The 15,757-nt window shown below is 30.1% G+C and overlaps 2 protein-coding genes across 11 annotated transcripts in view; one reads left to right on the top strand and one right to left on the bottom strand.

Annotated features, from left to right (window-relative positions):
- Window positions 1-2,628, top strand: part of LOC106472155 (uncharacterized protein C19orf47-like) — a 52,619-nt gene extending 49,991 nt beyond the window's left edge. For all 4 annotated transcript variants that reach the window (XM_022400756.1, XM_022400757.1, XM_022400754.1 and 1 more), the window contains 2 exons: window positions 370-546; window positions 2,252-2,628. In XM_022400756.1, the coding sequence (XP_022256464.1) occupies window positions 370-546; window positions 2,252-2,505 (431 nt within the window). In that variant the 3' untranslated portion in view covers window positions 2,506-2,628. The remainder of the gene's footprint in view (window positions 1-369; window positions 547-2,251) is intronic.
- Window positions 2,629-3,508: 880 nt separating this feature from the next.
- Window positions 3,509-15,359, bottom strand: LOC106472156. Of its 7 annotated transcripts, none has more exons than XM_022400750.1 (5): window positions 13,283-15,359; window positions 12,235-12,276; window positions 11,463-11,586; window positions 10,165-10,368; window positions 3,509-3,718 (listed from the first exon to the last, which is right to left on the bottom strand). In XM_022400750.1, exons 1-3 carry the CDS (start codon window positions 15,028-15,030, stop codon window positions 11,514-11,516), a joined length of 1,863 nt encoding a protein of 620 aa, XP_022256458.1. In that variant the 5' UTR covers window positions 15,031-15,359; the 3' UTR covers window positions 3,509-3,718; window positions 10,165-10,368; window positions 11,463-11,513. The 7 variants fall into 7 exon arrangements, with proteins under 7 accessions (XP_022256458.1, XP_022256460.1, XP_022256455.1 ...); XM_022400752.1 differs by lacking the exon at window positions 10,165-10,368 and having other exon boundaries at window positions 13,283-14,709; window positions 14,806-15,359; XM_022400749.1 differs by lacking the exon at window positions 3,509-3,718 and adding an exon at window positions 6,105-6,195.
- Between the last annotated feature and the right edge of the window lie 398 nt (window positions 15,360-15,757).

Here is a 15,757-nt window from a genome sequence, read left to right as displayed (position 1 = left end):
TTGTTTTGTTTTCTTCCTACATTTAATTAATAATATATATATTGGTTTCCGTACGTAGTGTGCTAGCTTTGGTCATTAAACTTAGTAACTTTAAAAGTTAATTATACTGTGTATATATATATATATATATATATATAAAGTATTTCATTGCCCAACTCAATTGATGAGTTCTGGTATTGAATAAACAAAATTCTAGGGCGGTGACTAGTTGGAAACAAAAGATAGATCTAAAATGTTATGTTTACTCTTACCTATGACTTACTTCTATACCTGAATATCTTATAAAGGTATAATACATAAGAGATTTTTGAAATTAATATAAAGATTGGTCATAAAATTTTTAAAACTGAAATCTGTACTATCCCACAGTTGTGAAGAAAGTTCCAGCCATAGTAACATCTAGTGGGCAAAAAGTCAGTATCATGAGGAGATTAGGTCCTAAAATCACTGCTGCCTCTAGTACATCTACCAGACAAGAACAACCGAGTCTAATTCTGAAAAAGTCTTTATTAGCTGCGGGTGCAACTTCATCACATGGCATTTTGGGTAGGTTCTGTGAAAATGCTTGAACTAAATTGAGCACCATGAGTTTTTGAAGGTCTTAAAAACTGTTTTGTAAATAAGATGTTTTAAAGGGTAAACATAATGCAAAATGGTTGTTGTACTTAATGAATTAAAAATTTTCTGATTAGATATTTTGCATGTGAAAGCATTGTAATGTTTACTGATTATCTGCCAAATTTCATTAACATTTGCTTACTAATTTAAAAGTTATAGCATGAAAACTATAACAAGCACTAAATGGTTACGAGTTCAATTCCAGGGAACTTGTTAAAGAGCAATTCTTGTGCATTGGAGATTTTTCAAGAACTTGTTTCTAACCCATTTTACTGCTTTTGTAAGAGAACCCCTCGTATGGTTAAAAATTTTGGATTTCAAGCCTTCTTACAGAGATTGCTTTGAGAACAGTTAGGAAGAAATGTAAATAAAAGCTTAAACATATTTAATATCTAAGAGTGTTCAGATGAGACAGATTGACATGATGCAAAGAATTCCAAGGATAGAGACTTTTGAAAAAACAGTTCTTTAAATTGTATCCAAAGCAGTTTTGGATTTTCTTCTAGTTTCAGCACCAACATTACTTGCTATAAATGAGGTCAAAATTTACTGTTCAAACCAGCAGAACCACAAGTCAGTTATTCTGCTAATTCATCAGCTGCTTGTGTTTAGTAATTGATGTAAAATCAGTGCATGATAACAGTGACATCCACTGCTGATGATCTATTCTTTTAATTACTTCTCTTGTGCTTTAATATTACATATTCTAAGCTTGTTTTTACTTTGTCTAATAGAGGGCTAATATATTTGTATGTTTTCATTCCCATGAATAAGGGTCATTAATAGTTTAGAAAAAGTCTTAGAAAGCCATACAAACCTGATTCTATGGTTAATGTATGAAAATTGTTGACATACAGCAGTTTTACTGTTTTAATTATATATTCACAGATCTGTCAGTACTTGTATCTTTTCCTGTTGTATTCAGTTTCTGTACACTATCCTTCATTGCCTACTATACTTCTATATATATATATTTATTTATTTAACACAACCATTTGTTGTATTGAAACTTAGATTTATATTCAAATAACTATAAAATTGTTTTAGATAGTAACACTGTAAAAGGAGAAAGTATTCTCTTGAAGATACAAATTTTTTAATTCACAATGTGTAGTCACTCAAATTACAAACTTGGAGCTTAAGTTATCTGCTTGTAAACATACTCTTATTATTTAGCATTTTCCATTCTGACAATAACGTTTGCAGGTTGAAAGTTACTTGACATCTTGTTTCAAACCTTGCAAGACAATGATACCAGAAGTTTAGCAAATGCCTCAACTATGAATGTGTACCAGTCTAACCTAATATTAGGTTAATTTTTAACAGAGAAGATATTTCATGGTACAAAAAGTAGTATTAGAACAAGTAAAAACTTTTCAATATCTTGTTATGATGTGATTTTGTATTTTCCAAAATTAGTTGCACATTTTACAAATTCTTTGGTGTGCCTTATAAATTTTGATACTGAACTAATCAACTCATGGAACATTTTTTTACAAAGGTATTGTCTTGGGACAGTGTGAAATTTTAATTGAATAGAAACAAAAGTGCAATTACACTAACTATTGTCGCTGTCATTGTGTCTACAAAGCTGGCCATTAGTTTCCTTCAGAGTATTTTTTCATGTTTTCAGTTGGTACTGATGTTACACGATCAGCCAGCATCAAGAATCGCCTTGGTCAACAGAAAGCTTTCATGTCTGCACAACATCAACCTACAAGTGTTACTGTCCAGGCGGGTCAGTCATTCTTGAAATCCAAGAACACCAGAACACTTCTAGTAACAGCTGGTAACATTGTGGCCAAAGCTAAAGCTACAGCCACAGGAAGAATGGTAAAAAGTGCTGGGGAAGGAAACCGGACAGTCTTCCAGAGACTTGGTAACTAACAACTCAAAATATTTTTGTCAATTTATTTATAGAATATCATCTCAAAGAAAATTTTGTTTGTACAAAACTATTCCAGTAGTGATTTAGTAGAATAAAAGTGTGAAACCTTTATTCAAGTACAACTTTTCTTGGTCTTCAAATGTTTCAGGATACTACACAGCAAAATAATCTTTATGTAGTTTTTGTTACTGAGTGTAACAGAAGCCTCCTACAAAAATTTCTTTGTCTACTTTCTCCAGTTCTTTTTAAACACCCATCCATATTTCTCTGTGAATGTACCATCTTATCTGTTTTCTGAACATAATTGCATCTCACTCCAGTGAAAAGAAGTGTATATCTAAAGATTTGTATTATCATGATAGAAATCTTTCACTTTTTATATATGTATTACATGTGGGAACATAGACGAAAACATCAGGAGCAACTTTTAAATATAAAACTAAGATTTTGTAGATAATCAGAGAGTATGCTACTTAGCTATTAGGTTATATTAATGCCTTACTCACATTAACTAATACAGTGTTGTACATAAGTAGCCCCACATTATTAAAAAAAAAATGTATACTTCATGAAAACCACATCACTCAGGAAGTAACATGTACATTTAAAAATGTCTACCAAATATAATTTCCAATGTGTTTTTATATATATTGTATTCTTCCTCGGTGTCCTAGTTACACTTTTACAGCACAATACAGCTATTCTTCTGGCTTCACCTTTACATAATTTAATGAAAGGCAGATTTAGTGTATAAATCAAGAAAGCAGTTCAGATTCTTTTAAAAAAAATATGAAGACAGTTATGAACTAGATTTTTACTACATGTGAATTAATCTTAATACATACATCTCAAATTCAGTAGACAAAAACTCTAAAATCCATTGTCAATCCAGCTAATGGAATAACATTTCAGCAAAAGTGATTTCATTTTGTTTTTGTTGTTTTGGGAATAGTGATTTATTGTTATATACAAGTGAAGTATTAAATGTATAATCTACTGATGTTAAGAAGTTGACAGTCACACAACTTTATTTCAGGAAACTACAGGATTGAGCATTCCAGTAATTAACTTAAACAGGCACAATTTTATCACATTAAACTGTTTTACTCTAAACCTTCACAAAACCTAAATTACCTTCACTGTACACTACTAAACATCATAAAAGCAGAGCTCACCCTAGACACCTTAATGCTGCACTTCCTGGGACTTGCACTAGAACCAAAAATAACAGCTGTATATCATTATTTTTAAAAAAATTATCAACAAGAATTTCAACTGTTGTTAGGTTCACAGTCTGCAATGATCATTAAAGACATTTTCTCACACTAATTGTTCAAGTTTCATAAAAATAACTGGTAGTAAGATAAAGAGTTCAATACCAATACTTCACTTATAAGTATTCAATAGAAAATACAACTACATAAAACACCATAAAAAGCAACTTAATCAATATTTAATGTTTTTATAAAGAAACAAGAAATCATTTGTAACTGACAAACAAGACACCACAAAAGTAGCAATTATACCTGTGATTTCTTAAAATGTCCAACCTTTCTATCTTGATGATTTTATGTCTGTTAGCGTGTTCTCTACTCATTTTACATTTCAGATAAAACTGACAAGCAGAACTAAAAAACTAATTTCTTAAGCATATCCAGTTATAAAGGTTAGATGATACCAATAACTGTTTTCAACTACATATTTTCAAAATATCCAATACGTATAATATAAATGTACGGTCAAGGCTGTATGACGTTAATGACCATTTGCTACCATACATTTGTACAAGATCAACAGATGTCTGGATATGAGCACAATCAAAGCTAGACAATGTAAGTGACTGTGTTTACTGCTAGATAGATTATCAAAATAAAAAGTTCACACTCTTCATTATTCAAAATATCTACCTAAAGATGTTTATGATTAGCTTATTACACCTTGAACTGCCCCATAATCATCAAAAAAATAATAAATGGCAAGGTTCAGGTGAAACTAACAGTTTTAATAACATTGAATGAATGAAGAAACTGAGTTAAACCATTTATACTTTTTGTAAGAGGCATGAGAGAAATTGTCTTTTTATTTCACTAAAAGTAAAGTAATATTTGTTAACTTACTATTACTATTAACCTGCAACTAGAAAATTTTAAATTGAGTGATAACCTTATATTCAATGAATGCTGAAAGTCAAATACAATGTTAACATTTATAACTATAAGGATATCTCATCTTTGAACTATTATTGTACTTCCTTTCAATAAACTACACTAGCACGTCACCATGGAAAATGAAAACTTTACACTTCCTGATGAAAATGTGTATTAATATTTGATTTTTTTAACATTTTCTGTTCATGCAGATGAAATATTAAAATCTTTGCAATTGTTTTGCACTTTCCCATTGCACTCGTAGCCAGATTTTCTCATAATACTTGCACACAAAATTTAGCAATTAATTGCTCATATTTATTTTTGTTTTTGTTCTTTAGAGATAAGTATTCTTTAAATTAAATCACTAACATCTACAAATTTGATTGTTACTTTAAGTCACACTTCATATCAAACTGTTAATGCTTGAATTGTTAAATCTTACAATAATATAATTTTGGAAAACAAATATCTGTCTGTCAGAGTTGCACTTAACTAAGCCAATTTTTTCTCACAATCAATTCTACACGGATCTATCAAAGGTACAGTCACTTGATTGGGTTAAAAGAAGTTTGTTCCTGATAGTGCAAATATTAAAAAATGTTACTATCAAAGTCGTTTTGTAAATAACTTTTCAAACATGAATTTGATAGTTCTTAGTTTTAGAACTATAGCTTAAAATACCACATCTCTATGTATTTTGCCAAATTTTGACATGTCCTACAAGCAGAATAATATCATTTAGGAAAACACACATTTGTCTGTCAATTACCTAAGAATATAAAGAGAAAAAGAAATACACAAAAAATCAACTGATGCTTTTGGACCCACGTAAAGTTTGTTAATATTGCTGTTTCAAAATGGTGGCAAGTCACATGGAACAAAATATATTTACTATTACCCCTATCTTTCTGGGTTAACCATAATAACACTCATTATTTAATTGGCTCTATTTTAGATATACTTGGAATTCTATATAATTTTTGTTCATTAACTTTCAGATACTTGTGTATTCTCATAAATGCAACACGCTGAGCAATAATAGGCAGACTAACTAATTTCTTTAGATGATATTAACTCTCATTCAGAAATGCATTCAATGTATCCTTTAGCACATCATTCCATGCGTGTATTTTTCTTAAGTTTTCTAACAGCTAGTTAAGAAAAATAAAATAAAATACCACTGATCACAACAATTTGTCATTTGTGTATGATCTTTTCACCCATGATTGTTTTATTTCCAAAGCATAATGGATATGAACAATCAACTTGAACTATTACATACTTTATTTACCAAATACTAAAAACTTATCAAATTTCATGAGGACACTCTTATGACAAACGTTATAATATGTGAACTGTAGTAGTTAAAAGATTGGCCATTTTGATCAACCCTGTATTTAGAGGGTAAATAGAAAATTTGTACAACTACAAACATGGCTTGCACTTGCCTTCAGAAGCACTCTTTACACGCCACCATAGACAAAGAAAACAATGAGGTGTTGGGACCAGAATTTTCTGTTGACAATGAAGCACTTTTTGCTATAGTAAAGAGAATAAAGGAGTTAGAATTTATAATGCAGTCAATGAAGATGGAAAGTCAACTTAGTGGGTAGCACTGTTTAAATGTAAGGCCTACTAAGAGCAATTCTTATGGATGCATGTTAATTTCTCTGTGTCGTTAAAATTTAACAATAAACCTTTTTCTACTGCAAAATTTTTTTAGAAGCTAATTTTCAGAGTAACGTTTATGTTTTTTTTTATATTTTAAAGAAAATGCAATGCAATAAGTATGTTTGAATGTTGTATTTTTATTTGAGTTTCAGATAGGTCTGGTGTGTAATTTTCTAAAATTGTTTACAAATTCAATGTTTTGTTGAGTTCTGCAAAAACATGGATGATTAATTCAAACTTTTGGAGTAAGCAAACTTAATGGCCATATATGCAATTTTGTGTGGTTACAAATTAAGTGAAATACCACAACTCTATACATTGTCTTAATTTGACACATTCTGCTAATTATTGTCACTGAAAAAAAAATGGTATGCAACACAATAGTATTTTATTTTTGTCTTAAAATTGTTTACAAAGTGGTAAGAAATAACTAAACAAAACTGACCAATAGCTCAACTTTCAAATGATCTTGATTTAGACAAAATAAGCAAGCATTTATGTACTTCAAAACATTTGAAGTTTTTTCTTATAAGAATGAAAGTGTACATCATATATAGTGCTTACATAGTGCAATTTTAGTACAATAAGGAACAGGAATGCAAAATGCAAGAAAGAAAATTACAGCAAACAGTAAGTGGCAACTAAAGGAAACCACTTACAAATTATTTGGATGAGGAGTAGACCTGAATATTCTGGGGAATTAACTTGTGGCTACAATAAAAGAGGAAGTTTCAAGTTCATACGATACTAAAGGGTTCATGCAGACTTTAGAAAAGAAAATTTCATAAACCATATTCAAACTTCAAGGGCTTTTGAATCCTCCCACACAGGATTAAACTTGCACTTTTCTATTTTTGTTCATCAAAAACACTACAGTAGAAAATTCATGTCTCAGGTATAGCAAAGATTGAGATATACAATAGCTGACATGAATAATAAACAAACCTGATAACCAAACTTTTATAATTTTTTTAAAATTAAGCTAATTATTTCATGGGGAATTTTTTATTGAAAGTGAAATTAGCAATTTTTGGGATTTCCTGTACTGAAATTGTTAGAGCTCATTTTCCATGACCTTGAAGAATTTAAAAAGCCTGCCACTACTACAACAATGTCAACACATTTTAAGGGTAAATGAAAAGGAGAGAACTGCATTCAAGCCCATGCAGAACACATCCAACGTAACTGTTTGGCACAGTAGCTGCATTGTTTAGCACTAACTACACAAAACACATCTTAAAGTTATGCTGGAAATAAACCATTCAAGCTTAAAGCTGAGACAGAGCAACTATACAAGTACACACAAATTATGGAATCAGATCATTTATGCCGTATATAAAAAAAGGAAATTAAACATCAACTTTAATCAGAATTAAATCAAAGATTAAGATTCCTCAAAATTTCTAAGTATTATCAGAATAAGAATCTGTTGATTGATTCAGGAATTAACAATATATAAAAAACCAGACTAGTTTCAATCGGCCAAGCTATCATTCTCAAGGGACAGAATAAAACTCTTCTTAGCATCTTATAAGTTCAGGTTCAAAATGGTCCAGAAAAGTCATCATTCACCAACAGGTAATAAGGTGCAAAAATTATTCGAACAAAACTTCCAAATGGGGTTAATGTTCAAATCCCATTCCATTATTAAGCATGTTTTCTCTATTTTTAAATATCTCTTGATTTCATGTATTGCATTTATAGAAGAATTTTGGTTCAGCAATAATCTTTTGATTGATCTAATTTTATGGTTAGTTGTATATGAACAAGTAATGCTTTAGCCTATTTTTCAGCTTCCTTCCAATGACAATAGCCTTCATATATCTTTAATTGTTTGACCAATATAAGCACAATTACAAGAATAAGGAATGGTTTGTTTGTTTGTTTTGGAATTTCGCGCAAAGCTACACGAGGGCTATCTGCGCAATAAGGAATGGAATAACTATCCTGTTTGTAATGGGCTTCTATCTTATTCTTTCATTTCCTACATTTATTTGAAAGCACCTATTTTGTTAGTTACCAATGGATAATTGGGTATCTTTAGATAAGGGCCATCTCTTAATCTCTGTTCTCTCTCTCTGTAGCTAGGCTCATTCATTTTGACTGACTTTCTAACCCATGGAACTATACATAACTAATTTATTAATGTATCTTCATGAAATTTGACAAGCTTTTAGTAAATATTACAAGTCTGATTTTTAATAAAGTATTTTTTACCAAAGATTTCTATAGAAATTTATGAAGCTTTTAATAAGCCAGTCTAAGTGAAAAGTGATTTTCAAACTAAAAATGAAAATACTTCCTATCATCATAGAGTTTCCATATTTTATTTACATGATCTCCAGAACCTGTTAAATAAATATCAAAAGTTCTTTTTAGTAAAGCTTCATTTTTTGTTATTTCCTTTAACCTAACACTAGTGAAATCATCAATGTACTATGAAATGAAAAATTGATAAAATCAATATTACCTTTTTTTTTTCTAGAATGATTGTAGATTGTAACAAACAATTACAATTATCTATCCTAATGCCCCAGCTTTTTAACCTTTTCAAATTTGTTTTAATTGTTTTACTTCACAATGTCCTTTAGACCCTATCTAATTATGTGACAGGAAATTAACACAGTGTAAACAACCAATCAAGTTACAATTACATGGTGCAATTAGTTCAAGCTGGTCTCATAAATTTTTCCCCTTTTTGTTGTCTAACCTAACAAGTTCCTAATTTTATATTTCAATTTTTGTTCAAAAATATATAATAATAATAAATACAAATATACATATAAAACAAGAAACTGACTTTCATTAAAGCTGAAATATATTTCAGTAATTTATATTCAAAAGCACATGTCCTTCACACTAGTTTTTCAAACTATGTTGGTTCTTCACAAAATCACTTATGTTCCTTTCAAATATGTATTTTAGAATTAAAAAAATAATACAGTGTCCCAAGCCTACTATAATTTAATTGACTTTCTAGCTAAATGATAAATAGGTTACAAAATTCTGTTGGTTGCTTCCTTGCTCCTAGTAGGAAAATATGATCACAAACCATAAAACCTGAGTTAAATATCTAGAACCTCCTAAGTAAATATCAAAAGTTTTTCATGAAGTCTTTATGCTTTATCTCTTATTTTCTATACCCTAACAATAACTTACTGACATACATTGATACTGTTTAATTAAATTTTGAATGTCTGTCTCTAAAGACTGATGTGCAATTTAACCCTACCATATTCACAGCTATTTAGATGACTTTGTTATTTAAGTTTTTTGATTTTGTTGAAAAAAATATCATGAAGTTTGGTTTAAATGCTTAGGAAGCAGCAATATTTTTGAGGTAGTTCAATTCATCATGTCATTTTTGTCAGAACAAATGTTCAACATGCACCAAATACATGATTTTTACATACTGACCTGAGAATAAGGATGTCTAAATTTAGTGTGGGGAAATACACTTTCTGGTTTTTGATAGACTTCCTTGCATAGCTTGCCATAACTTTGTGCCACTAGTAATGTTAAAGTAGAGGTCTGACAACTTTTTTTACAATCCTAAGTAATCAACATATTCACTTATCAGTAAAAACTTAATATATTAAAAGAGTAACCTAGTTAGGAAATAAGCAAAAGCAAAAATACATTTTAGTTGTTAGATTACAACTACTTATACACAATCTAAAATAACATTTAAAAGAAAAAAAGGCCAAGTTAAATCATCCAAAATGTAATTTTCCATTTCATTGTGGTATCACAAGCTTGATGTATGTTTGATTTTGCTGATCTTGTACTTGGCCACTTTTTTCATATGTATTATGTTTTTATCCTGGTAACACATACCTGTGTGTTTTAAGTGAATGGCTATAATATGTATGCTTCAGTTTTTGTTTGAAATTTTGTGTGGGCTGTAGGCAAGTTGAAACATTTCTTTAATTAAATAAAGTTATCAACTTCTATCTTGAACACAACCTACGCATTTCCCTGCATTCAACCATTAGGCATCTAATGTACACATCTGTTAAAGCAAAGCACATCTGGTATGAGCTGTAAATAAGTTGAAAAACATACATGGTGAAGTGAGATTACGGAAATTTATTTTTGCACATTTTACTCTAGAAATAAAAAACCTGCAAGATGCATCATTGATAAGTACACAAGACTACATTAATTTATTATATAAATTATTATCTAATACTGGATGCCTCTCTCAAATGTTAAAAAAGTAGTTATCTGGAATGACAAAATGAAAAATGACTATATTAGCTAAGCCAAAAACACAATGAAAAGCTATTTTGTTTCACAGCTTGCCATATTACAATTAAACCAACTACTGTTGAGAAAGATGTAATTTACAGTGTAGAGTGTACGGACTGTAGTAATCTATATTAGGGGGGACTGGTAGGAATGTAAGTACTAGAATAACAGAACATGGACATGCTCCATCACATGTCAACCAACATTCTAAAGATAAAGAACTTTGTGGTGAAAATAAACTTATTAAAATTATTTGTCGAAAACCTAATATTAATAAATGTAAAATAAAAAAGCCATGTTAATAAAGGAATACAAACTTTTAATAAATAAAACAGAAGGAGTAGGTTTATACTTATGCTAAGCTCAAGATTATGTTTGTGACATCTTCAATTGGGTGCATTTAATTGTCGTGTACAATTGTGCTGAGTACCTGATGATGCTATGTTAACAGTGGTTAACCCTTTTTATATATATTTTTTCTATCCCATTTTACCTGCTTTCAAAATTACAATTTTTTCCATTCAATAATTAAATGGAAAAGCACATTCTCCTCTGTAGTTGTTAAAACTGCATCTCATTCTTTTGAAAAAGATGCTGAAATGTGGTCAGCAGAATAGAAAATATTCTTTAATCAATTACGGTCATAATTTCACATTAAAACCGATAAATAATTCATTCACTTTTTAACTTACTTGCAATTCCATTTAAAGCTTTTAAGTTTTAAAACATGCATTTCTGAAATGACAAATGTTTCTTTGGTATAACACACACACAAAGCCCAAGTATTAGTAATCTTATAAGTTAAGCATTTCTTCAATCGTCCTTAACTGAAGATACATTTTATTTTGATTTCAACTAGAAATCACCCATTTATTTTATATTACCTATTGTTCAACATACACATTCACATCCTCCAACATCTGAAGACTGCATCTTCATGTTCTGACACTGGAAGTTGTGGAAGAGAACTTGATCTTAATCATTGACGTTACACAATATGCCGTCAAGCTATGAAATTGAGATAAATTTTCAAAAATGTTACTTCAAGTGCTACTCTTATGATGACTTTAATTGACTGTTAAAAATTAATTTCTTTATAGAAATAATTAAATATTGATTGTTGCTATCTATACGTAGAATGTTTAAACAAAACATGGCATAAAATATAAACTTATTTTTGTTTTTACAAATTGGGTGAGATATTGTTATACAACATTTTCCTGAAACAACTTTTAAAAACTTGCTACCAAGTAAAACATGTTCCTTACATTAGTAACAAAACATCATGCACAATTACACGTATATATATAATGGAAGCAGAAAGTGTAACTTTTACAAAAATTCTTTTACCTCTCAATATCACATACATATTAATAATACACAAAAATCTTGAGACAAACAAGGGCCTTGTCCTCTGCTTATCATCTTTCATTTTTTCCTTGTGGTCAAATTATCTTTTAATTTCTTCATAACTTTGGATTTATATCAATTCATAATAAACAAGTATAATACAACTCAGCAACTGGAACAGTGAAATAACTAGTACTAATCAGTAATGTTTTTTAATTCTTCAAATTAGCAAATGTTGTGACCGAACTAAAAACATTTTTTTAATATATCCAAAAAACAATGACAATTAGTAAGCTGATACACTACCATAAATCTTGATTTAAATTTCTTGATAAACATCGCCTGGACCTGGAAGGAGAAAAAACCTTCAAAAGCAAAAGTTTGTATTGTTTCAAATGGTTACTCATTAAAACTTGAATGGCACTGTTAAACTGCATTAGTAGCATTAGAAAAAGAAAAAGTTAACTTGTCTGCATCCACATAACTTATTCTCCTCTTGAAATTTCTAAGATACTTAAGTAACTTATTGTTCTGCAAAGCTGCTCTGAGGAACACTTGTGCTACATTTATAACTATTGTTCAACTGTGTGATGTAACTATTTTTAAGTTCAATGTTCATATGTTCACAATTTGTGTTCCTAGGTGGAAAAGCCTTAAGTGGCAAATTTCAAACTTAAAAACAACAAAATTGCACTTTTTGCAATGTTTTGTAATTAAACCATAAATATTCTCACATCCATAATTTCTTTCACAAGAAAATTTTTAATTTTTGCTTAATGATCAAGAAAATATTTTAGCTAAATATAAATACTGTTGGATTAATTTAAGGCTTTCTAAAAATATTTCAAGTAATAGTTATAAACTTTGAATACTTGCAAAGACAGGTTTTATTCAATGCATTTTTTGATGGTGATGATAATGTGACAAAATATCACAATTAGACTCTTATCATCCAAACGTTTGTGGAGAGTATTTCACATTCAGTTAATTAGCAGTCGATTGAATAATAACTGTTTCTTTGCAAAGTACAAAATAAAATATTTTGTGTCTGTAACTTTAGTTTTGTTTTTTTCTGTAAAAGCACAATAATTCAAATAAAGGAGTGTATATATAATGCACTTAAAACCTGTGCATTAATTCCAAACACCTCTAAAAATTGAATCTGGACTACCAAATTAAACACAACATCACAAGCAGAGATATAAAATTAACAAACAACTTTGTGACTACTTAGCCAATAACAAATAATCATAGAAAAATAATGCTCACCTGTTGATTAACAAGAAAAAAAAGAAAGGCTAAATGTCATAATGATGTTAAACTGGTTACGTATATGAAAAAAAACTTTTCTCACAGCAAACCTGTTATGTTGGCAGAATGGTTACAAGATGGACAAAATTCCAAAGAAACACATTTGTTGGAGACATGCAAACACACACCAGAAGTCTGTTCTGAGTCCTCTCCACAAGCTTGATGTTTCTTTATTGTTGCACCATAATGTAATGGTGGTTTCACTAGCTTCTTCTTGACTTCTTCTGTCTTTGATTGTTTGGCTTTTGGTTCCTCACAACTATTGTCCAAACAACAGGATCTTTTCTTCTGCAGTGAACAGTTGAAATTTAAACCTGGTATATTTTTAATACCTTTAATAAGTGTTGAAATTTCTTCAATATTTGCTATAACACCTCTTAGATATGACACTTCATTAGTTAAATTAACAATTACTTCTTTCATTTCTTTAACATTTTGATTTAAATTGTTATTATTTTTTGTTAGGTTTTTCACTGAGTTCTCCAACTGTTCAATGTATTTCTTTTTTTTCTTCCGGTTTTCTCTTGCTGCTATGGCATTCTTGGACAAACAAGGTAAATCACTCAAGTCAGAAACCTTCGACTCAGATTGGCCATTTAAGTTACAGTTCTCAAAATTGAAGCTCGAGTTATCAGAATCATCACTCTTACTTGTATCATCTGCAAAACTATTAACACTATTCATAAACTTACCATTATATCCACTTCCTAGTGTTTTCAATATGTAATTTGGTTCTAAAGAGCATTTTTGCACAAAATTAATTTTATGTGCCAAGTTTGCTCCTACTTTAAATGCTACATTTTCAGATTTGTTACTAAAATTAAATCTATTAAATGAGCAAGAGCTGCTTATTTTAGAACTTTCTAGGTCTTCACCAATCAAAGTCGGGCCATAACAACCTTCAGATAATACTTCTGCAGTGCTAGACCTCACACATTTTTTTATATTATCATTACCAATTAGTTGCACACCAGGTCTAAAATTAGTTGTCATCTTTATCACTACTGGTTTTATAACACCTGAAACTGAATGATCCATTATATTACTCCACTCTGATATTTTTGACAAAGATTCTTTACCTGCTTCATCTCTAACACAACTCACTTCATGGGGAAATCTAGCACTAGATCTGTTTTTATTTTCAGTTCCACTGAGAGGGCATTTCATAGTTTTGTTCATTTTCTTGGTAAAATATTTTCCCTGACTTGGAGATGCAGTCATTCCTAAAGTACTTGATGCACTAGCATCAACTTCATTGTCATTGTTAATTTCATTAGTCACCAATTTATTTCCAACCAGATCATTGCTTTCATTACCTTTTTCAGCATTAATGCAAGGAATGTTACTGAAAGTAAAAATAGTAGTGCTAGGCTCAATATCTGAAGAAACCAAAGTTTCCTGTTCAGACAAGTTCACTACATTGGCATCACTTTCTTGAACTCTGACTAGGTCAGAAAGCTCAGGAAATAACTCAGTACTAGTAGAAGTTTCAGGAAAATACTCTTCTACTACTACATTGGCATCACTTTCTTGAACTCTGACTAGGTCAGAAAGCTCAGGAAATAACCCAGTACTAGTAGGAGTTTCAGGAAAATACTCTTCTACTAGTTCTAGAAAATCTGCTGCACTGCTGGGAGTCGTGGGATGGAGCATATTTAACAATACTTCAGAATTACCATTAAAGGTATTATGTTCTTCATCTTTGTTATCAATGTCACAGTCATGGTACACAGAAAAACACAAATCTTTTCTACTACCGCTCATATCAAAGCAAGTATTTGTGACATTCATTAAAATTTAAAGAACACTTAACGTTAAAGTTAGCATCTAATGTCTGATTACATTTTCTTCTACGCATATTTCTTCCATTCTGCTAAAATTTACTTTATCATTGTCACTTTTGTCAGTATCTTTAAATTAACGTTAGGCTGCACTAACTTCCCACCGAGTCTATTCAACTATAGTTAACGGTAAATTTCTGCGGTTAAATAATTAAAAAACATAATGATGATTTTAAATATATAATTTACATAACGTAAATGACTATAAAGTATAATTTCATATAGTATATTTTACCTTACTTTTTAAAAACAATAACATTAAAGAAAAACACACGTTAATCTACGTACATTCCCACTACCTGATCACATGAAAGAACTTGCATTGTCCAAAAATATTGTATTTCCCATGAGGCAACAGCACATTGAACGTTCTACTTGCGTTTGTTTCCCATAATGCAATATTATCTACGTAATTTTCACCTGACGATTACAAAACCTTATTGAAACATTTATTACAATGTTAAATTTGAAACAACGACAATGTCTTCTTCATTATCTATTCAAGCTGTCACCAAACTTTATTAGTATCTATTAGTCATCATAGCAGTCCCGGCGGCAGCTTTCGCACAGGAAAGGGGAAGAGGTAATTTTGGAAATGGTAACTGAAGTCAATTAACTCGTATCCACTACTATTAATATAACACGTTATTGTTAATTAATAAATCATATGACATTGT

The sequence above is a fragment of the Limulus polyphemus genome, unplaced genomic scaffold, assembly GCF_000517525.1.
Source record: "Limulus polyphemus unplaced genomic scaffold, Limulus_polyphemus-2.1.2 Scaffold5121, whole genome shotgun sequence".
Classification (NCBI taxonomy): Eukaryota; Metazoa; Arthropoda; class Merostomata; order Xiphosura; family Limulidae; genus Limulus; species Limulus polyphemus.
Note: the sequence above shows the minus strand (reverse complement) of the source record. Positions and strands in the feature narration are given on the sequence as shown.

Bases quoted from the DNA above. Each gene is read 5' to 3' on its own strand.
- LOC106472156 (XM_022400750.1), bottom strand. From the start codon at position 15,030: ATGAATGTCACAAATACTTGCTTTGATATGAGCGGTAGTAGAAAAGAT. The intron at 12,277-13,282 runs GTGAGAAAAGTT...TTCTCCTTCCAG, and splicing joins GCCAACATAACAGGTTTGCT to GTCCAGGCGATGTTTATCAA. The intron at 11,587-12,234 runs GTAGTGTATCAG...TCAATTTCATAG, and splicing joins AATTTAAATCAAGATTTATG to CTTGACGGCATATTGTGTAA.